The sequence below is a fragment of the Pristiophorus japonicus genome, chromosome 22 (assembly GCF_044704955.1).
Source record: "Pristiophorus japonicus isolate sPriJap1 chromosome 22, sPriJap1.hap1, whole genome shotgun sequence".
NCBI classification, from domain to species: domain Eukaryota; kingdom Metazoa; phylum Chordata; class Chondrichthyes; family Pristiophoridae; genus Pristiophorus; species Pristiophorus japonicus.
The window spans coordinates 53,786,089-53,810,157 of NC_091998.1; the positions used below are offsets into that span (position 1 = coordinate 53,786,089).

Here is a 24,069-nt window from a genome sequence, read left to right on the forward strand (position 1 = left end):
TGCGTTACATTGGAAGTTGTGGTATATTAGAGGGCCGTACTGCATATTTCAAAATCTGTTAAAAGTATTCAAAACTCAAAAACGTTTAGCGACTGTAACAATTTATAAATCGCAACGCTTTTATTTCAGGGTCGGTATTTCGAGAAATGTTGTCATGGTTGTGCTTAGGGTTTTTGCACCTTGCATTTTCCAAACAGGGTTGCAAGACAAGAATTATTCATCAAAGGGGTTTAGCCAGAGATTCGCAGGATCAGACAGGGCCCTGACTAGCTGCTAAAAGCAAACCATTCTCCAGAAAGCATGCGTAATATGAATACATTGCAGGACAACAGCCCCGGACCACTTACAATACTGATCTCTATGCCCAGATAGCCCACTCTGTCAAATCCTTGCTGGCTGCAAGCAGCAGTTATCCATCTAGAGTACCAGTACCTGCATCTTTTGTCATTAATACTGTCGAAAGTCATCATTTCACCCTGTCCACCACTATCACTCTTTGGACTTTTGCTGTTTCCCACTTTCCCCCCGTTAACATCCCATTGTTTTATTTCATTTCATTTCGGAGCTGTACTTACTTGCCTTTTTATCTTCCTAATGTCCTTGTTTCACAGTCTGGCCTTTACAAGTCTCCGAGCACTTTAATCTCCCTCCAGCTTCTTAAAACGTGTCTGCAGGCTCTTAAGGCCATTATCTGCCCCACCCCAAGAGCAGTTAGCACATTTCTCCTTTGTTCTCCACCCTCCCTTTTATTTTAGTCAACCCAATAAATGGGCTGTCCGGCCTTATAGAATCTTTCAACACTGAAGGAGCCTCTTCGGCCCATCGTGCCTGTGCTGGCTCTTTGAAAGAGTTATCCAATTAGTCCGACTGTTCCTTGCTCTTTCCCCACAGCCTGTAATTTTTGAAACGTTTCCTCTGCCTCAAAGCCCCCTTGATAAAATGCAACATCCCCACCGACACCTGGGAATCCCTGGCCAAAGACCACCCTAAGTGGAGCAAGTGCATCCGGGAGGGCGCTGAGCACATCGAGTCTCGTCGCCGAGAGCATGCAGAAACCAAGCACAGGCAGCGGAAGGAGCGTGCGGCAGACTTCCCACCCACCCTTTCCTTCAACCACTGCCTGTCCCACCTGTGACAGAGACTGTAATTCCCGTATTCAGTCACCTAAGGACTCATTTTTAGAGTGGAAGCAAGTATTCCTCGATTCCGAGGGTCTGCTTATGATGATGTAATTTTTCCCTTTCAAATATTTATCCAATTCCCATTTGAAAGTTAAGATTGAATCTGCTTACCCCACTCTTTCAGGCAGTGAATTCCAGATCCTCATAAAGTCGCTGCGGAAATAAAATTCTCCTCAACTCCGATATTCCTGTTAATTCAAATTGCCGCGTATGCGGCGGTTCCTCCCGTTATAACGCCATTGAGCGGCCTGCGTGGGAGCTGCAGATCACCATGTGGCCACGAACAGGAACTTTGCTCATCTCCCCTCTGATTCTTTTCCCAATGACCATAAATCATTCTCCTCTGGTGCCTGGTCCAAGACTATTTCTGACTCAGGGGTCAACAGGCAAAGCTGCAACCTGTCTGCTTTTCTTTCCAGATGCTCTTCGTTTCCAGGTTTTCCGGTTTATATTACTATTTCACTGGTTACTCACACTCCACACAAAGGATCAAAAACAGCACTGTTCAGGAGAGCTCTCGTCAAGGCAAGCCGCTTGCCCAGTGGTCAACCTCCATCTCGCAACTGTGGCCTTGTGGATTGGACCTCCGTGATCATCACACACATGTCGTAGTGAGAGCAGCGGTAAATCAGCTGCACAGCCATCCTTTAGCAGTGCTTCCTATTGGATTGCTACAGGTTTTCCCTTCATATCGAATTGGGAACTCCGCACAGTTCCGGTCAAGGTATTATCTTTTTTTATTGGCAAACCAGTTACCAGGATGTAGTTTGACCGAAGAACACAAGAAATAGGAGCTGGAGTAGGCCATACGGCCCCTCGAGCCTGCTCCGTCATTTAATACGATCCTGGCTGATCCGACCATGGACTCAGTTCCACCTCCCTGCCCACTCCCCATAACCCCTTATCGGTTAAGAAACTGTCTATCTCTGTCTTAAATTTATTCAATGTCCCAGCTTCCACTGCTCTCTGAGGCAGCGAATTCCACAGATTTACAACCCTCTGAGAAGACACACTACAAATGCTCCACTACTCTAACACAGGCTTCGACAACGTTTAAACCACACGTTGGCGCGTCCCACTACACATTTTACAAGCTTCTATCTCTAAAGGTAGAGAGTAGTTTTAAACCACGCTTACACAAGAACTCCAGTGTATTTACACAAGGAGCTCGACAGTCAAGAGATAAAACCGATCAATTGACAATATTTAAAATATTTTCACACTCCTTTTACCCTTTAACGGGATCGCTTGCCATTAAACAACCACCCAAAATACAACTTCCTGTTTTATTTCCTTTTTTAAAAAACTCATTAAATTCACAACAGGCAACAGACTACGGTAAACATGTGATTCCTCTGAAAAGACGGCACAGCTTCAGCCTCCTACAATGAATAAGAAGTTAAAAGGACCGCGTGTTCCATCTAAAGCCACACAACGCAGAAACTCTGTAGCATCGATGTGATGCTTGCCAAAGTGGCGCTGCTCAAAAGTACCGCTATTTGTACAATTACAACAAACCACCACGAGATTTGCTGGAGGCTCTGAAATTGGCTCCATGGAGTTGTGTCCTTGCATAACTATTTCACGAGACGCCAGAGCCACTTTAGCTTGCATCTGATTGTCGCTACATGTAAGAGACACTTAATTGTGCCCGTTTGTGAAGGAACTGCCCATTAAGGAACACTCTCCTTGGTGCTGAACGTCTCACAAACTGTGCTTATTTACTCTCCCCTTGTTTTGGGTCAATCCGTTAAAAATGCTGCATCGTTGCATCGGATCTTTTGGTGCACGATATCTGGAACGGTCTAAGTTCTTCCCAGAGGCTCACAGCACCCACAGCGCAAGCGCTTGACCCCGGGGCATGCACAGGAGCCAATCAAATGGCACGTGGGCACATCGTGCTGCACTGTCTATGGCCATCTATTTCTTTGCTTGCAAGCTCGAAAATATGCTCTACCCAAGTTTCAGCCCAATCCAGTTCAAAATTGTCCAGCTCTATTACTCAGTTAATTAAGATTCCATTCTGATTCCTAGTTGACCGAACCTGTGGAGAATGTCCTTGATGCAGGCCAACACTCAGGAAGCAAGATTCAATGCACGTGATTGCGTTAAGAGTTGCATGAAAAAAAATCCGCGGATGCCTTTTGTTGTTGTGAGCATGACCCTGGATTCAGTCTCCCCCTAAGGCTCGTCCTGTCCTATTGACGTAGTGCAGTTCAGTCAAAAAGCAGCGGCAGAAAAACTGCAATTCCATTTTTTTTAGTAAAATATCACAATTTGAAAATCATCACCTGCAAAAAACGTTTCGTGTGCTAAAATTGGAAAATCTCCGCAGTGTGGCGAGGAAATAAATTCTACGCATTCGCTTACAACCTCACGTCATCGCCTCCAGCACTCAGAACGTGACACATGTGTCGCAGTGCCGCTTGCTCATGCACTATTTCACAACACTGCTTCTTACACTTAATATAGAAAAGGAATCACGTCGTTCCTGATCGAGACCAATTCACTGATAAACTCCCAGTTCATTTTTTTCAATACAAAATATGTACATTTTGTACATGAGCTCAGTGTGTAAACTATAAATTTCAAATTCAGAGAGTGCTTTTGAAGTCAATTAATCAAACTTTCATAAAATACTTACATTTGGGAGGGGGGAAAATATAGTATTTTACTTCTAAATTTCCATAAAATAAAACCCTGATTTATTCTTTTTTAACGGCAATTAATGTAGATATGAACTATATGGACCATCCAGTTGGTGCCCAAATATGAATCCTAGAATATACCAGTTTTTACTCGAACTGGCTCAGCCATAGCAGGATCCATGCAAGGAGGAGTATCATGCTTTCCAGAACTGTAACACTGTACTAGACAACCCCTTGTCTGCAAATGAGGTTTTATGAAAGTCGCTCGTTACTTCTTCACGGCCGAACATCTCCCACCCGTTCGCAGCAGTTGTGATCGATATGGCAGAGGCGGGAAAAGTGTCACAAAAGTCGGCCAAGTCTTCTGTGACCAACAGTCACGGGGCTGTGTCAGCAGCACAGGTTTGTTGCTGCTGTGTATGTGTGTGTGGTGTGGTGTGTGTGTATGTGGTGTGTGTCGGTGGTGTGTGTGGTGTGTATGGTGTGTGTGTGTGTGTGAGTGGTGTGAGCGTGAGCGTCTGTGTGTGAGCGTGTGTGTTTGTGTGTGTGAGAGAGACGTGTGTGTGAGACATTGTGTGTGTTTGGTGTGAGTTTGTGTGTGCCCGCATGAGAGAGATGTTGGCCATCAGAAAATAAAAACTCACTGAAGATTGCCACGACTTAGCCGATCTGCACCGCTCTGGCCCACTGGTTGTCAAAACCGAGCAAGGGTCTGGCCGATCAGGACAAACGCCTTCGAAATTGTCGTGCGCTGGATTAACGGTTAGTTTAAAAAAAAAATTGGTCCTTCAATCCAAACCACGTTTTCAAACTACGGTGGAGGAGGACGAGGCTGCAGACGGCGAACTCGAATTCCAGAAGAACCACTTGCGCTTCAGCTGGCGCTTCTGGCACAAGTAGTCCTCTTTGTCACGTTCCTTCCTGGCTCGTTGGTAATGATCATCTTCTTTGAGGAACCAGACAGGCGGCCAACGATGTTTTTCAAAATAGTCCAGGTTTTCTGAAAGTACATGTCAATAAAACCATTTAATGAAATGTTGGGTGCTAACTCATTTCAAGTTGCATCTCTCGGAGAGTCTAAAGGGTTTGATCCAGCGAGTCCCCGTCGGCAACTGCAGCTTTTTACAGCTCCCGCCAACCCAGTTTAAGAAAGAAATAATTTGAATTTATACAGCGTCTTTCACAACCTCAGGACGTCCCAAAGCACTTTACCAGCAAAGCAGTGTTTTTGAAGTGTTGTCACTGTTGTAATGTAGGAAGCCAATTTGAGCTCCCTCAATCAGCAATGTGATAATGATCAGATAATCTGTTTTAATGATGTTGGTTGAGGGATAAATATTGGCCAGGACACCGGGAAGAACTCACCTGCTCTTCTTCAAGTAGTGCCGTGGGATCTTTTACACATCCACCTGAGAGGGCAGACAAGGCTTGATTTAATGTCTCATCTGAAAGACGCACCTCCGACAATGCAGCACTCCCTCAGTACCGGAATGAAGTGTCAGCCTTGATTTTGTGCTCAAGTCTCTGGAGTGGGACTTGAATCCACGGCTTTCAGACTCAGAGGCCAGAATGCTACCTTACTAAGTGACGTGATAGTCAGTTGTGGCCTGTCTGTTAGTGGGAACTCTCCACTCCATTGTGCCCATCATAAAAATGGCAACCCTGGTAAGGATAAAGGAGCTTCTTCCAATTCATTCAACATCAAAAAAACATAGTTGGTGGTTTTATGGGTGGAACCATACCGTTTATGCTTCTACCAAAATGGTGCCATGACATATTCAGGCTTTCCCATGTACCATAATGTTTCAACGTTATTTTTAGTTTGGCTTCCCTGCATGCTCTATTTTCCTGTATGTCCTCGTGTATAAACACTAAAAAAGAGCATGTGTAAACACTGGAAACAATTATACTGATCGAGCACCAAAAAATTCTGCAAACTATTTTGTAAAAACACTAAGCCAAGATTAATTCTACCTTTTGACGACTAAATATTATCGATAGTTTTATTTCTCTTTTTTGATGGCACTCTCTTTGCTGCCTTCTATTCCTCCTTCTCTATCTTGGCTTCCATGAACTCTCAATCAACTTTTGTTACACTTCCCTCCAACGTTGCTTTCTACGAGAACTCTGCGCTCCTCCAATTCTGACTTCTTGTGCATCCCTGATTTTCGTCGCTCCAGCATTGGTGGACGTGCCTTCAGCTCGGCCCTGGAATTCACTCCCTAAACCTCTTTGTCTCTCTCTGCCTCTCACACCTCCTTTAAGATGCTCCTTAAAACCTTTGACCAAGCTTTTGGCACTTAGAAAATAATAATAGGATTGGGCAGAGTCAACACGAATTTATGAAAGGGAAATCATGTTTGACGAATCTGTTAAGAGTTTATTGCGGTTGTAATTAGAATAGATAAGGGGGAACCAATGGATGTGGTATATTTGGATTTTCAGAAGGAATTCGATAAGGTGCCACACAGTAGGTTATTAAACAAAATTAGAGCTCGTGGGATTGGGGATAATACATTAGCATGGATTGAGGATTGGTTAATGGACAAAAAACAAAGTGTAGGAATAAATGGGTCATTTGCGTGTTGGCAAGCTGTAATTAGTGGGGTGTCGCAAGGGTCGGTGCTTGGGCCCCAGCTATTCACAATCTACATCAATGATTTGGATGAGGTGATCAAATGTAATATATCCAAGTTTGCTGATGATACAAAGCTCGGTGGGAATGTAAGTTGTGAGGAAGATGCAAAGAGGCTTCAAGGGGATTATAGACAGGCGAAGTGAGTGCGTAAATGGAACATAATGTGGAGAAATGTAAAGTTATCCACTTTGGTAAAAAAATAGAAAAGCAGAGTATTTTTTAAGGATGTAACTATTTGTACTGCGTCTTTTTTGCGCATGCGTCTGTCAAGCTCCGCGCCCCGCTCTGAATCATTCCCTCCACGTGGTGCCGAGAAGCAGGACCTGAGGCCCGAGACAGTCGACCTGATCTCGAAGGGCGGCCGAGAGCGGTGGCTGGGGGGGGGGGCCGAGAAGCGTCGGAGGACTGAGAGGGGGGGTGGAAGAGAGAGACTGCGGGAGGGAGGGAGAGAGAGAGAGAGAGAGAGACTGCAGGAGGGAGAGAGAGAGAGACTGCGGGAGGGAGAGAGAGAGAGGCTGGGAGAGGGAGAGAGAGGCTGGGGGAGGGAGAGAGAGGCTGGGGGAGGGAGAGAGAGGCTGGGGGAGGGAGAGAGAGGCTGGGGGAGGGAGAGAGAGGCTGGGAGAGAGACTGCGGGAGAGACTGGGAGAGAGAGAGAGGGGGAGAGCGGCTGGGGGAAGAGAGCGAGAGAGAGAACGTTCACCAGACTGATTCCTGGGATGGGGGGATTGTCCTATGAGGAGAGATTGAGTAGACTAGGCTTATATTCTCTAGAGTTTAGAAGAATGAGATGTGATCTCACTGAAACATACAAAATTCCAACAGGTATTGACAGGGTAGATGCAGGGAGGATGTTTCCCCGGGCTGGGGAGTCTAGAACCAGGGGTCACAGCCTCAGAATAAGGGGTCGGGCATTTAGGACTGAGATGAGGAAATTTCTTCACTCAGAGGGTGGTGAATCTTTGGAATTCTCCACCCAGAGGATTGTGGAGACTCAGTCTTTGAGTATATTCAAGACTGAGATCGATAGATCGTTAGGTGAGGGGCATGGAGCTAAAGCGGGTAAATGGAGTTGGGGTACTGATCGAACATGATTGAATGGCGGTACAGATGTGAGGGACTGAATGGCCTACTCCTGTTCCTATGTTCCACTGTGGGAATCCTGTAATTAATTGGAATTCTCTTATGGACAAGAGTACTGTTGCCACCAACAACACCAAACACTAGCACAAAGCCATACTTTGTCTTTAAAGCTATAAGGCACCTGTTCTCATTATTAGCTCCCAAATGCTCTTTGTCTATGAGTGATAGAGAATTCAAACAGGCTGCATTTAGACAGGCTGTGAAAATTCACAGACAACAAGTCAGAGATGCTACGTGAGTGGTAGCATGTTGCATTAAGGCATCAATCAACTTGACATTTTAGAACCCTTGGGTAGCGAGCCAATTAAAAGGTTAAAAGACTATTAATTGAGCCAATAAGGTCAAAGAAGGCGAGTTCTTTTCTGTAAATTGATCCAGGTATAAGTACAGCCATTTTTACCGTGTGGTGCCAGAAGAACAAAGACCTGGCTTAAAGCCAAGAACTTGTTATTGCTTTCTGCCAAGATTAAAAAGTTAAAACTACAATCGGAGTTCATATTTCAATGGAAATGAAGAGATCTAACAATTTTGGCGTCACGAGGAAAGAAACTGAATTTTGGACATCGGGCCTACATATTGAGGTAAGGACACCTTTTTTAAAAGTCCTCGGTCAAAAGTCTAAATTCGCCTCTCCTTCTACGCGATTCCGAAAGCCTCCAGTTTGCGAACCCTCCGGTTGGTAGTCGGCTCGAGATCCCATAGACGTCGAAACTTCGGCGGTGTGTTAGTTAATTAATCACCGACCTATTGATCGGCTAGAAAGCCTACGACTCGAGACCCCAGTAAAGAAATTATGGCAACAGGAGATAAGAGCAAAGAATTGCCTACAACTGTTAAAGGTGGGCAGGCACCACCTGCAGTTTCGCTAGATTTAATTCTCGAACAGTTGAAAGAATACATAGAGCAACAATTCAACTTATCTAAAACCTGTATTAAGATCGAACAAAAGTACGGAATCTCCAAAGGACAATGGTCCTTGGACGAGATTAAAAGGGTCTGGGGAAAAACGACCCGTATGAAAAATAAAGAGCGAACTAGATGGTCCCTAGCGGTTATGGGCCAGATTCGAAAGCGGAATGAAATTATAATGCGTTCCCAACATGATCGAGAACTGACCAGTACAAAGGATCAATTGCAAGCTGTTTGTGCGCAGCTGCGACAGAAAAAGCTTGAACTTTAAAAGCTGGAAGCGGAAGTTAAAGATCTTAAAGGTGAAATTAAAGAATGGAAAAAATTATTAGGTCAAGAGACAGTAATAGGAAAAGGAAAATGTATTTGTCAATTCCCAGGGTACCCATGTTTGGATAAATTAAAAGCGCAAACCCGAAGACACGACCGAGGAATAGATACGGATTCTGAATCCTCCGACAATACAGTGTCGGAGGATGAAGAATTAGGGGTGCGCTTTGCCCCGTTTAAAAAAAGACGAGTTGTAGTCAAATCAGAAGAGACTGCGGATGAGGGCGGAACCAAAAAAACGAAGAAAAGGGTGTATGAAAAATACTTAGTTCATGATCCGGCAGACCCAGAGAAAATTGATAAAAGGTCCAAGGAATTGCCCAATCCAAAGAAAGGGGGAGTAAAAACGTGGGACCAATTGGACTGCTTAAGAAATATATATCAACTTCATCCCTGGGACGGAGTGCAAATTTTGACCATAATGGTGCCAAAAACACAGGGAAGAAAATTGCACGACAAGGTAGAAGAAGCTTTGGGGCAGGATGAGCAAGATTTAGATGCAGGATGGAAGGCGATTAAACACTGGCTGCAAGCCTTCAGTCTAGCTAAGACAGACTGGGGAAAAATTGCAGCTTGCCAACAGAAAGGAACAGAGGAGGTCCTGGAGTATGACGAGCGGTTTAGATGCACGTGGCTAGAACATTCGGGTATGAATAATACGGATGAGGAAATGGATGAACAAGTGTTTGGACCCCTGAAAGCAGCTTTCGTGGCAGGTCTAAAGCCAGAACTGTCCAAAATGCTTAAGGTAGTGTTACCGGACTGGGAGGGTAGAGGAACTACCTTTGCAGCATTGGTGGATCGATGTAACCAATTAGATCGGGATATGGGAGCTAAAGTCTGAGCTGTATAGGCTATGGGATGGAAATCCCAGGATTCCGATAAACAGTTATGAGGAAAATTACCCGGAAAATGTCATTATTGTGGGAAAGAAGGTCACTGGGCCAAGACGTGCAGGGCAAAACAGAAAGGTCGTGGCTGGGGAAGAGGACGCAGCCAGGGATACAATTCAGCCAACAAGCCAGGCTTGTCACAAGATAACGACCTCATAGAAGCATTTAAGCGACTGACAATACAACAACAGAAGGAGTTACTTGGGATAGCAAAAAACGATTAGAGCCCACCCTGGCCCCCCTCCTCGCACTAATACAACAAAGGGGAGATGGGCGATATATAACTGTGAGGGTGGGCGATAAGGATGTGGACTGTCTTTTAGACACAGGGGCGGAATCAACATGCTTACCCCTACAATATGGAGACTTTTTGCCATTGGATGGTAGGGCACGTACAGCCTATGGAGTTGGGGGCCATAAAATGGAAATTAAAAGGACAACACCGGTACTTCTAGGGCTGGGTCCACATGAACTAACCACGCCGGTCTGGATAGGCCCAGTAGATAATGCCCTTTTGGGAATGGACGTTCTAATCCAAGTAGATTCATCGTTGCATTTCGAGGATGGTCGGGTGACATGGTCAATTCGAACTTTGAAGAAAGAAGAATTGAAGGAACACCCGATATGGGCTAAAGATAAGAACGATTGTGGCCTACTCCAGATGGAGCCTGCATCATTTACAGGGACCAAGCCTCCATGCACTAAACAGTATCTCATCAGTCCAACTGCCATCGTGGGAATCTTACCGGTTATTCAGCAATTGGGGAAACAAGGGGTGCTTATTAAAATGCATAGCTCCTCCAATAGCCCCGTGTGGCTGGTACAGAAATCTAATGAGACTTGCCGTTTGACTGTCGATTATAGGAAAGCTAACCAGTGTATTGATCAAAAAGCTCCTTTGGTCGCAGATCCCTTCACCATTTTTAATGCCCTCAAACCTGAACATAAATATTTCTCGGTTATAGATATGGCCAACGGATTTTGGTCGGTGCCTCTGGCACCGGAGGTTCGACAGTGGTTTGCTTTCACTGTCCAAGGACAACAGTATACTTGGACCCGGTTACCACAGGGTTTCCACAAGAGCCCTACGGTATTCCACATGGCTTTACAAAGCCATTTGCAAGAATTACCTCCCCTGTCATCCACAGTCATCCAATATGTAGACGATATCCTGCTTGCTTCAAACACGGAAGACCAGCATGAACAAGATTTACGAGCTTTGCTGGACCACCTTCGGCTGAAAGGACATAAAAGCCAGCATCGACAAAGCACAAATATCCCAAGAAAAGGTTGTATACCTGGGACAAAAGATTTCACAAGGAAAGAGAGAACTTACCCAGGATAGAACTGCAGCCATTCGGGCTGCTAAAAAACCCACCACTATTCAGGAACTAAGGTCTTTTTTGGGATTGTGTAACTTTAACAGAAATTGGATTGACTCCTTCACACAGCTTGCTCAGCCATTGAATGATATTTTAAAGGGGAAATGTGCCTCTAAAGAAGCCATCACCCTCACTAAAGAACAGCAAGAGGCCTTCCTGAGTTTGAAAAAGGCTTTGTGTTCGGCACCAGCTCTGGGAAACCCGACAGTGGTAAGCCATTTACCCTGTTTGTCCATGAGAAAGAAGGATATATGACAGCTATACTGACACAAGAACATGGGGATCGGCAAAGACCTATTGGCTATTATTCGGCAAAACTGGATGCGGTAGCCCTCGGATGGGGAAGTTGCCTAAGGGCCATGGAAGCTACATGTCGAGCGGTAATGATCACTGCGGGTCTAGTCCTCGACCAAAAGCTGATGGTCAAGTGTCCCCACACCGTACATGCTTTGCTGTCTATGAATAGAATGTCTCAGGTGACGGCAGCAAGATGGACCTGCTGGACAGCAGTTTTGGAAGCTCCTAATCACATCGTCCGGGCCAGCCCGGTTAATCCCGCCACTATGCTCCCGATGTCAGAATCGAGGGAGCAAGAGGGGGGAGAATGTGAAGAGCATGACTGCGTGGAGATTTTAAAAGAAACAGAAGAAGCAGCCTTAGCACCAGAGGAGCCTCTGCACAACCCAGACCTCATCCTGTTTACAAGATGGTTCCTCCTTTGTTGACAATGGTACCAGAAAAGCAGGATGGGCAGTTACAACCTTATATGAGGTAGTGGCAAAAGGATGTTTACCCTCAGGAACGTCAGCACAACAGGCCGAGTTACGGGCCCTGTCAGAAGCATGTCGAATAGCAGAAGGACAGGCAGCTAATGTCTACACAGATTCGCGTTATGCTTTTGGAGTCACTCACGACTTTGGTCTGTTATGGCGGAAAAGAGGATTCCTCACTGCTGCTGGTACACCTATCCGAAATGGAAAAGAAGTCAGAGACTTACTGGAGGCCATACAATTACCTCAGGAAGTGTCCATCCTGAAGTGTAAGGCCCATACCAAGGAAAATACCACAGAAGCTCAGGGAAATGCCCTAGCCGACCAGGCAGCTAAAGATGCCGCCTCACAAGGCGTTCCTCCAGAAGAACCAACACAGATGTGCAGATTGAAAGCACTCAGGACTCTGACACGAGACCTTCAAACAATGCAAGGCGAGTGCTCCCGAGAGGAAAAATGGACATGGATTGAGGCAGGAATTAAGTTATGCGAAGATGGTGTCTGGAGACAAAGAGTTACCGACAGCCAGTCGCGCCACAAGCGCTTATGCCTTTTTTAGCCCAACAGATCCACTCGTGGGGACACTTGGCCTCACAACAGATGACAGCACGGTTCCAGAAAAGCTGGTGGGGTCGGGGATTTAAAAAACATGCCCAGCTGGTAACAGACCGCTATGTGGTCTGCCAGAAAAATAATTCTGGACCCATCACGGTAATGCCCCAACTGAGGCCCCCTGCCCCTGTCGGACCATTCCAGCATCTGCAGGTTGATTATATATCTCTTCCTTCATGCCAAGGATACACTAACATTCTTGTCATGGTCGACAGATTCTCTAGATGGGTAGAAGCTGTCCCAACTAAAAGAGCCACAGCCAATCACACTGCAAAGGTCTTGTGTAAGGATTACATTCCCCGATGGGGAGCCCGAGTAGCATTGACTCAGATCAGGGAACACACTTCACAGGTGCTGTCTGCCAAGAAGTCTGTAGGTTACTGAACATTACGTGGGATTTACACTGTCCTTATCATCCACAATCATCAGGACAAGTAGAGCGAATGAATCGAACTCTGAAACAACGGTTTGCCAAATATCACCAAGAAGGAACACCATGGCCCCAGGCACTACCAATAGCGCTATGTAGCATTAGGGCAACCCCGAACAGAACTACAGGTCTAAGCCCATTTGAAATTATAACAGGAAGACCCATGTCGCTGCCAGGAACTATCGATTTACGGAAAGCTGATGTTCACTTAATGAGTGACACTTTATTATCATACTGTCAGAACTTAACCAATGCTATTAGTTCTGTTTCCCGACAGGTATCGGCAGCTTGGGGTAATCCACCCGAAGGAGTACACGACATCATCCCGGGAATCTGGGTGTACGTGGAAAAAGTTGCATAAAGAACCTTTGGGTGCCAAATGGGAAGGACCTTATCAAGTGTTATTGACCACCCAGGCAGCTGTTAAAATCCAAGGAAAGAAAGCCTGGATCCACGCTTCACACGTTAAACGAGCACCCGTAACTGAAGCTGAAATCTAATAAGGACAATTACTTTTTGCGAAAATGTATAAATTTACTGTATTATTAACTGTAAGTATCCTAGGCATAGGTCTACTTCTTACTAGCCGACCTTCTGCACCAAAGGGAAATAGTAGGGTAGCAAGGGAATTACATGTAAATACCTTTTTATATATGTCATATATTTATGCCAAACAAGGTAACATTTCTAGTTGTTGGGTGTGTGCGCATATACCTATTCACTCAAAGGGAGGGATTCCCTTGAGGCCAGTTCCCTTGAATATCTCGGAAATGGGTGAGTGGATAATTAATCAAAACAAAACAGGTAATGCGTTTCAGGATACGGAAAACTGGGCACGTAAATGGAAGTCAGCAGGTTACAATCTGACTACCTTTGAAGGGGGTTACCAACCGTGCTACAATAATTCCAAACGGCCCCCATTTTTTGTTATCACTAATATAACGGGAATAGGAAGACCGGGGGAATCGGTCTGTCTGATTAGAAACATCAAAGGAGGACAAAATATGGGGTATAGTAACTGCTCCCGGAATTATAATATAATCAAGCCACGGAACCGTCCAAACTGGGCCGATGTGGGAATTTTTAACATAACGGGGATTCTGAATAAAACAGATTGAAAAGCCTGGACAGGCCCCGGAGTGTTGCTGACAAAGAAACAGCTAACCTTCATTGCCTATAATGGCACCTATTGGGTGTGTGACCGCAAGGCCTACCCTTGGCTGCCCCAGAATTGGATGGGATCCTGCTATTTAGCCTACATTGTGCCTTATATGTATCATATAAAGTCACTGTCGGAACATTTACACCGTCCTTAGAGAGCTATCACAGAAACAGAGAGGTTCGTTGCCATTCTGATCCCTGGGTATGGGACCGCTAAACTGGCAAGGGAATCCATTAACGTGGCATCCGTTGTGGAACGAGTAGCCAATGATACCTCAGAGGCCCTAGTTAAAATCAATGCAGAAATGGTAGCAATCCTAGTAGCCCTACAGAATAGACTGGCCCTTGATTACATCCTGGCTGAAAAGGGAGGTACTTGCACCCTACTCGGAACTGAGTGTTGCACATATATCCCAGATAGCTCCAAAGAAATTACCCACTTAGCGGAGCATATCCAAAAGGAGATAGAAAAACTTAAGCAACCCCCATCATTCACTTTGTGGAGTGGAGCCACTGAATGGCTAGGTTCAATAGGAACTTCATTGGTGGATGGTTTAATTCTATTTGTTGTAATTGTTTTACTTTTATATTGTTTGTTTATGTTGATTAAATGTTGTTGCAACCAGGCGGCTGTAACTGCTGTCCCACAGGTGAGACACCTTGCAGGTCCCAGCAGACCGTCTGTACGTCTGTATGTTATGCTTAAGGGAAGGTTGTTTACTGGTTGAATTAAGAGATTGATTTGGATTAAATTGGAATAAGGTTAATTAACCTACTAAAACCAGACTTCCATTGTGGCCACGATGGAACTCGGGTTGGTGTAAATTTGTGTGGAAGCTACTAGTCCGGACATGTGGCGAAACACATCAACAAATTTTGGAAGGAAACTCTATTAACATGTATGAAATTATTTTGTCGAATGTTTAACCAGTGATACCTGATGTTTTATGATTCAGTTTGTGAAAGAATCAAAGTGGGGATTGATAGAGAATTCAAACAGGCTGCATTTAGACAGGCTGTGAAAATTCACAGACAACAAGTCAGAGATGCTACGTGAGTGGTAGCATGTTGCATTAAGGCATCAATCAACTTGACATTTTAGGACCCTTGGGTAGCGAGCCAATTAAAAGGTTAAAAGACTATTAATTGAGCCAATAAGGTCAAAGAAGGCGAGTTCTTTTCTGTAAATTGATCCAGGTATAAGTACAGCCATTTTTACCATGTGGTGCCAGAAGAACAAAGACCTGGCTTGAAGCCAAGAACTTGTTATTGCTCTCTGCCAAGATTAAAAAGTTAAAACTACAATCGGAGTTCGTATTTCATTGGAAATTAAGAGATCTAACAACGAGTGTGTTACTGCCTTCCAGCGGTAGGATGGAGGGGTTTGAAGGAAGTTCACCACACTATTATCAATATTGTACAACAACAGTTTGATAGCACATTTACTTACGGGTGGTATTATGAAGAGATTTGAAAGGGTAAACGTAGAGAGCATGTTTCCACTTGTGGGGAGTCCAAAATTCGGGGTCATAAATATGAGATAGTTACTAATAAATCCAATAAGCAATTCATGAGAAACTTCTTCACTCAGAGTGCCGAGAATGTGGAACTTGCTACCACAGGGAGTGGTTGAGGCGAATAGCACAGATTCATTTAAGGGGAAGCTGGATCAGTACACGAGGGAAGAAAGGAATAAATGTTTATGTTGATAGGGGGAGATGGAGTAGGATGGAAACATAGAAACATAGAAAATAGGTGCAGGAGCAGACCATTCGGCCCTTCGAGCCTGCACCACCATTCAATATGATCATGGCTGATCATGCAACATCAGTACCCCATTCCTGCTTTCTCTCCATACCTCTTGATCCCTTTAGCCATAAGGGCCACATCTAACTCCCTTTTGAATATATCGAATGAACTGGACTCAACAACTTTCTGTGGTAGAGAATTCCACAGGTTCACAATTCTCTGAGTGAAGAAGTTTCTCCTCAACTCGGTCCTAAATGGCTTACCCCTTATTCTTAGACTGTGACCCCTGGTTCTGGACTTCCCCAACATCGGGAACATTCTTCCTGCATCTAACCTGTACAATCCCGCCAGAATTTTATGTTTCCATGAGATCCCCTCTCATTCTCCTAAATTCCATTGAATATAAGCCTAGTCGATCCAGTCTTTCAAGAAGGCACATGCGGTCATATGGAGCATAAACAGCAGCACAGACCTGTTGGGCCAAATGGCCTGTTTCTGTGCTGTAAGATTAGATGTAATTCTATGTAGTGTTGGGAAGACGCCAGTATTGCTCACTGTCCACCATCCTCAAGATTAAGCACTCCAATATCTCAAAGATTTGCATCTGACAGCTGGCTGATGGCCAATGAAACTTGTGTATGGAAAGAAACGTAACTCAAATCAGGGCCTTCAAAGTGAGTGAAGCTCCCATACATAAATGTCAACTCGAGGACGTCGTTCGGGTCAGTATGGAAATAATTCTGAACCCCATGCTTTGAATCTTTTGGCATCCACTCACACCTTTTCCAGCAATCTGTCCCAAGTCCAAAACAACAACATTTCATGCGAGTTAAGCGGGTAAATATTCTCATCCATTTTGTTATCAGCAGCATTATTTGTGTCTGAATAACCCTGTATAAACTTTCAGCACTTTTTATGATGTAGATTATTGAGCTGCAAGGTACAAGAAGTCTGTATTGAATTAGTGAGACAGGTTTAAAAAATACATTGGATTTCTTTCAAAGATCACCGAATGATACAAACTCGAACCTCTGATGTAAAATGGTCTCATCATCATAGGCAGTCCCTCGGAATTGAGGAAGACTTGCTTCCACTCCTGAAGTGAGTTCTTTGGTGGGTGAACAGTCCAATACGAGAATCACAGACTCTGTCACAGGTGGGACAGATAGTCGTTGAGGGAAGGGGTGGGTGGGACTGGTTTGCCGCATGCTCTTTCCGCTTCCTGCGCCTAGTTTCTGCATGCTCTCGGCGATGAGACTCGAAGTGCTCAGCGCCCTCTCGGATGCACTTCCTCCACTTAGGGCGGTCTTGGGCCAGGGACTCCCAGGTGTCAGGAGGGATGTTGCACTTTATCAGGGAGGCTTGTAGCATTTCCGCTGCCCACCTTTGGCTCGTTTGCCGTGGAGGAGCTCCAAGTAAAGCACTTGCTTTGGGCGTCTCGTGTCTGGCATGCGTACTATGTGGCCTGCCCAGCGGAGCTGATCGAGAGTGGTCAGTGCTTCAATGCTGGGGATGTTAGCCTGAGTGAGGACGCTGATGTTGGTGCGACTGTTCTCCCAGGGGATTTGTAGGATCTTGTGGAGATATCGTTGGTCTAACTACACGGTGTTAACTGTGGCTCAGTGGGTAGCTCACTCACCTCCAAGTCAGTAGGTTGTGGGTTCAAGTCCCACTCCAGAAACTCGAGCGCAAAATCTAGGCCGAGACTCCAGTGCAATGCTGAGGGATGAGACGTTAAACCGAGGCCTCGTCTACTCTTTCAGGTGCATGTAGAAGATCCCATGGCACTAGTTTGAAGAAGAGCAGGGGAGTTCTCCCTGATGACCTGGTCAATATTTATAATTCAACCAACATCACCAAAATCAGATTATCTGATCATTATCAAATTGCTGTTTGTGGTAGCTTGCTGTGCGCAAATTGGTTGCCGCGTTTCCTACATTACAACAGTGACTGTACTTCAAAGATACTTCATTGGCTGTAAAGTGCTTTGGGACATCCTGAGGTCATGAAAGGCGTTGTATAAATGCAAGTCTTTCTTCTTTCTTTTACACAGACCTACAGAATCCCAAGGTAACTATTTGCAAGTATGGAAAAAAGAGCCTCTTCATGAATCAGCGGGCTTGGAATCAAACAGGTGTACCACAGTCAGTTACAGCGCAGTCAGTATACCACAGTCAGGTACACCACAGTCAGGTGTACCAGTCTGTACACCACAGTCAGGTACACCACAGTCAGGTACATCAGTCGGGTACACCACAATCAGGTACATCACAGTCAGGTGCAAACAACGGCTATTTTTCCCCTCTCGACAGTTAATAATTTCCGTTCAAATCACTTGGTAATGTTAGATGTCGGACAAGAATGGGATAGAAACAGAGAAACATGGAGAATATGTGCAGGAGTAGGCCATTCAGCCCTTCGAGCCGCCATTCAATGAGTTCATGGCTGAACATGCAACTTCAGGACCCCATTCCTGCTTTCTCGCCATACCCCTTGATCCTCCTAGTAGTAAGGATTACATCGAACTCCTTTTTGAATATATTTAGTGAATTGGCCTCAACAACTTCCTGTGGTAGAGAATTCCACAGGTTCACCACTCTCTGGGTGAAGAAGTTTCTCCTCATCTCGGTTCTAAATGGCTTACCCCTTATCCTTCGACTGTGACCCCTGGTTCTGGACTTCCTCAACATTGGGAACATTCTTCCTGCATCTAACCTGTCTAAACCCGTCAGAATTTTAAATGTTTCTATGAGATCCCCTCTCATTCTTCTGAAAGGGTGGGGGGTGGGGTTGGGGGAGGGGAAATGTATGGCCCCATGAGTGCAGCCAATCACACCACGTGTACTTATGGGAATGCTGCTACATGGTGGAAGTATAGGGCCCTTTCTTGTTGTAGGCTGCTTTCCACAAGGAAAATGTTGAGATCACCGGTCCCGCCAAACAATGCATTGGTAACGCTTCATTTTCCTCATTTGTTCTCGGGGGACATGGGTTACACCAGCAAAGCTGCGCCTATTGCCCGTCCCTGGGTGCCCCAAGAGCTGACCGCATGGCATGGACCTGGAGTCACATGTAGGCCAGACCAGGTAGAGTGTGGCAGGTTCACTTCCCTAACGTACGTTTGTGAACCACATGCACTTTTACAACAATCCGTCAGCTTTCAGAAAGGTCATTTTCCGGTACCAGACCCATTTTCGGATTCAGTTTTACCACTTGCCATGCTGGGATTGTTGGTTGCTTGTCCAGTACCATAAGCCATTGGGCCGCACTCCTGTAACAATTGATTGCGATTGTGCGCTGAAAGCCGGGAGATGCGACAGAGCTCTGCCAACTTGTTCCCTCACCCTCCAGCGCATGCAAAGAAAGCGGTGTGCTGAAATATGCGGCGATCACAAATTTTTTTTTTTAAGGCAGCGTTGTCAGGAAGGCTCCCAAAATTTCCCTTACTTCTTTTATCCAACAAAATGTTGCAAAAACCCATCAATTGCTAAGCGATACAGCAATATACCTTTAACAAGCTGAAGCGAACAGGCTGGCTTCCCCTGCCACACCTGTTTTAAGTGGGTGTAATGTGTACACCTGTATGTATGCTCAAAATAGTTGGAGAGCTGTTAGCCCTTCCTATCTCTCGACCAAGAGAAGGCGTTCGACAGGGTGGATCACGATTATCTGTTCGGAACTCTGCGCGCTTTCGGGTTCGGGACGCATTTCGTCGCCCGGATCCGACTTTTGTACGCCGCCGCGGAGTGTCTGATTAAGGTTAACGGGTCCTTGACGGTGCCCCTTCGCTTTAGGAGAGGGGTGCGCCAGGGATGCCCCATGTCCGGCCAGTTATATGCCATCTGCGTGGAGCCTTTCCTGCGCCTCCTGCGGACGAGGTTGACGGGACTGGCTCTGCAAGGGCCGGGCGTGGAGGTCGTCCTCTCGGCTTACGCCGATGACATGCTCCTCACGGTAGAGGATCCCGCTGACCTGCGGAGGATGCGTGAGTGCCAGGAGATTTACTCGGCTGCATCCTCCGCCAGGATCAACTGGGAGAAATGTTCCGGACTCCTGGTGGGTCAGTGGCGGGTGGACTCCCTGCCGGAGGAGCTCAGGCCTTTTGCCTGGAGCACGACCCATCTTCTCTATCTGGGAGTCTACCTTAGCCCCGACGAGGAAGCCTGGCCGGCGAACTGGCAAGAGCTGGAGGCCAAGGTCGCCGCTCGCCTAGGGCGCTGGACAGGACTGCTCCGAGTGCTGTCCTACAGGGGTCGAGCGCTAGTCATAAACCAGCTGGTGGCCGCTATGCTGTGGTACCGGCTGGTCACTTTGACCCCTCCCCCTGCGTTTATCGCCAGGATACAGAAGAAGCTGGTGGACTTCTTCTGGAACAACAGGAAGCACTGGGTCTCTGCCGCGGTCTTGAGTCTCCCGCTTAGGGAGGGCGGTCAGTCGTTGGTGTGCGTCAGCGCCCAGCTAGCGACTTTCCGTCTTCAGACCCTGCAGAGATACCTTCACGTCGAGCCCCCTCCTAGGTGGCGTGCACTGGCGACGTATTTCTTCCGCCAGCAGCACGGCCTCAACTACGACACGCAGCTCCTGTTTGTGAGCTTGGGGGGCGTCAGGACCGCCGTCCAGGAGCTGCCTGTCTTTTACAAGGAACTCACCAGGGTCTGGAACAAAGTCTCCACCAAGCGCAGCTCTCCACCGGCTGGAGTGGCGGCTCTCCTGCAGGAGCCGCTGCTCGGGAATCCGTACCTCCACGACCGAGGTTTTAGGCGGCAGTCGGACGAGAGGGCTGTGGCTGGTGAGGTGACCAGGGTCAGGGACATGCTCGATGGCGGAGGAGCGGGCTGGATGGCGCCAGACACGCTGGCGCGGCGCCTAAATTCGGCAGACGTCCGCCTCGCGGCCGATGCCAACGAGTCGCTAAAAACAGCTCTGGGCCCTGACTCTGTTAGGTGTGTCGAGGAGGCTCAAGCACGTGGGGAGATCCCGTCCGAACTGACCCCCGTCCGGACGGAATTCCTCATCGGCGCCAAACCCCGGAACCTCCCGCGGGAGCCGGCGCCTCACAACTTGAGCCGCCTCGAGGAAATCCCCTCCGTGCCCTTCAGTTCTGCGCGGAGGGTTTCCTGTACGGGCTGCTCCTGCACACGCTCAACTTTGCCATCCTCGTCTGCAGTCCGGACACGCCATGCCGTACCATCTTGCCGTCCGGAGGAGGCGGGGGTCCCCGATGGAGTGCATTCTACGCGGGAGTCCTCCCACGATTTATCGGGGACTTGGCCTGGAGGGTGGTGCACGGAGCAGTGCCGTGCAACAAATTTTTAAGCCGGTTCACGGACTCCCAGGCCGCCTGCAATTTCTGCGGTCTGGAAGAGTCCGTGTTCCATGTTTTTATGGAGTGTGCGAGGTTGCAGCCCCTGTTTCATTATTTAAAGGGGCTGCTCCTCAATTTCTGGCTGCACTTCAGTCCCACACTCCTGATCTTTGGGCACCCTGTGCGGAGGGGAGCGGGTAGGTCTGAGGGCCTCCTCGTAGGACTGCTCCTGGGCATGGCCAAGGGTGCCATCAGCCGGTCCAGGCAGCGGGCGGTCGAGGGGGTCGTTCAGCCTGACTGCCTGCCTCTCTTCCACGCGTACATCCGCGCCAGGGTGTCCTTGGAGATGGAGCACGCGGTGTCCACTGGTACGCTCGCGGCCTTCCGCGAGAGGTGGGCACCGGAGGGACTGGAGTGCATCATCACCCCCGGCAACCAAATTTTAATTTGATTTTACATGTTTTAAAGTTTAATTTGTTTTAATTGCCGGTGTTTTTTTTTTAGTGTCCCCCTCCCCTTTAATAGGGGACACTTGTAAAATATGGAATTTTTATGCCCTAAAAAAAACCTACAAAAAGTACAAAAAAACAAAAAAAACAAAAAAAAAGGGCCTTGGGAAATGTTTGGAGTGTCCCCCAGATCGGGGGGCACGTGATTTAATGTTTATGTTTGCCCCCAAAAGAGTTGTTGAGCTGTTAGGTCCACCGGTACGCTCGCGGCCTTCCGCGAGAGGTGGGCGCCGGAGGGACTGGAGTGCATTGTCACCCCCGGCAACCAAATTTTAATTTGATTTTATATGTTTTAAAGTTTAATTTGTTTTAATTGCCAGGTTTTTAGTGTTCCCCTCCCCTTTTATAGGGGGCACTTGAAAAAATATGATTTTAGTGCCCAAAAAAAAACAAAAGGAAAAAAAAAATACAAAAAACCCCCCCAAAAAAGGGCCTTGAAAAATGTTTGGAGTGTCCCCCAGATCGGGGGCCACTTGATTTAATGTCTACTTTTCTCTCCAAAAAGAGTTGTAGAGCTGTTAGTTTGTGAGTGGCTTAGCTGGTCACGTGATGTTCACAAGACTCAATAAAGCCCCAGCCAGTTGGGTTCAGGGGAATCCATGATGAGGCAGATAGTTGTGATCCTGGTGGATGAACTGGTAATGTGTAGTGTGATTGTTAAACCTTTTGCTAATAAACCAACTAGTTCTTAATAGTAATATGTTGCTATGATTTCTTAAGCAAAGAACCCATGAAGCAAATACATTACATATGGGTGCTCAGTCATTTAGGCAGGTGCTCCTCAAGCCTCTGGATCATCTGGATATCAGGCAAACTTCACTGTGAAAAAAGAGGCAACATATCTACACAAGCAAACACCAGTTATAAAATGGTACAGTCGAGAAGGAGGCCGTTTGGCCCATTTTACCTGTGCTGGTTCTCTCTGAATGAGCTACCGATTAGTCCCACTCTCCTTGCTCTTTCCCCAAAGCTATGCAAATTTTTAACTTTTCAAGTATTTTTCCAATTCCTTTTTGAAAGTTACTTTTGAATCTGCTTCCATTGCCCTTCCAGGCAGCGCATTCCAGATCATCGCAACTCACTGTTGTGAATGAAGTTTACAGAGAGCATGACACCCAGGACTGTTTGAAGTTGTCTTCTTTCTGTTTAAACATCACATTAACCCTCGCTCCCATCATGCTGCACCCCTGTTCCTACACCTGACTTGTGCTTATAACATTTACAAGGCACAAGTCAGGAGTGTGATGGAATACTCTCCACTTGCCTGGATGAGCGCAGCTCCAGCAACACTCAAGAAGCTCGACACCATCCAGGGCAAAGCAGCCCGCTTGATTGGCACCCCATCCACCACCTTCAACATTCACTCCCTCCACCACCGGTACACCGTGGCTACGGTGTGCACTATCTACAAGACTCACCAAGGCTTCTTCGGCAGCACCTCCCAAACCCGCGACCTTTACCACCTAGAAGGACAAGGGCAGCAGGTGCATGGGAACACCACCACCTCCACATTCCCCTCCAAGTCACACACAATCCTGACTTGGAAATATATCGGCCATTCCTTAATCATCGCTGGGTCAAAATCCTGGAACTCCCTCCCGAACAGCACTGTGGGAGCACCTTCACCACACGGACTGCAGCGGTTCAAAAAGGCGGCTCACCACCACCTTCTCAAGGGCAATTAGGGATGGACAATAAATGCCAGCCTCGCCCACATCCTAGAACAAATTAAGAGAAAATTGAGTTGTTCCTGGTTTCAACTGCCAATGTGGGAAGTGGACCTGGTGAAATCACAGAATAGGTGCTTTGGGCATGGGTATGGATCATTATGCTCCAGGTGTTGTCAGATTCTGACAGTTTACATTTGTAAAACTCTTCATTCAAAATGTCCATTATGACCAGTACACAATATCTGATAACACGATGCTTCCAAGTTTAAAAAAGCTTACAAATATTTGGTGGATTGGTGTTAAAGTACAGACCAAGGTGGTGGTGATTGAATCCACTGACAGATTTGTGGAATGGGTAGAGGAATTACATTTTCTGATGAGCCAAACTAGAGGCCATCAATATAAGATTGTCACGAAGAAATCAAATAGGAAATTCAGAAGAAACTTCTTTATCCAGAGAGTGGTGAGAATGTGGAACTCGCTACCATAGGGACTGGTTGAAGCAAATAGTATAGATGCATATGAGGGAGAAGGGAATAGAGGGTAATACTGATAGAGTTAGATGAGGAAAGACTCGAGTGGAGCATAAATGCCGGTGTTGACTGGTTGGGCCGAATGGTCTGTTTCTGTGCTGTATATCCTATGTAACGGCACAGGAGTCTAAAGATGAGTTAAAAAAAGCAGTTGATTGGTGCCCTGACTCTGTCAATGTTCCTTGATACATCAAGAGAAAGTAAGGTGC

At 46.6% G+C, this 24,069-nt stretch overlaps 1 protein-coding gene across 1 annotated transcript in view; it reads right to left on the bottom strand.

The window, feature by feature from the left end:
- Window positions 1-3,473: 3,473 nt before the first annotated feature.
- LOC139234769 (rho-related BTB domain-containing protein 2-like) overlaps window positions 3,474-24,069 on the bottom strand; it is an 89,604-nt gene continuing 69,008 nt past the window's right edge. The window contains exon 10 of the mRNA XM_070865460.1: window positions 3,474-4,829. Coding sequence (XP_070721561.1) covers window positions 4,636-4,829 — 194 coding nt within the window. The 3' untranslated portion in view covers window positions 3,474-4,635. The remainder of the gene's footprint in view (window positions 4,830-24,069) is intronic.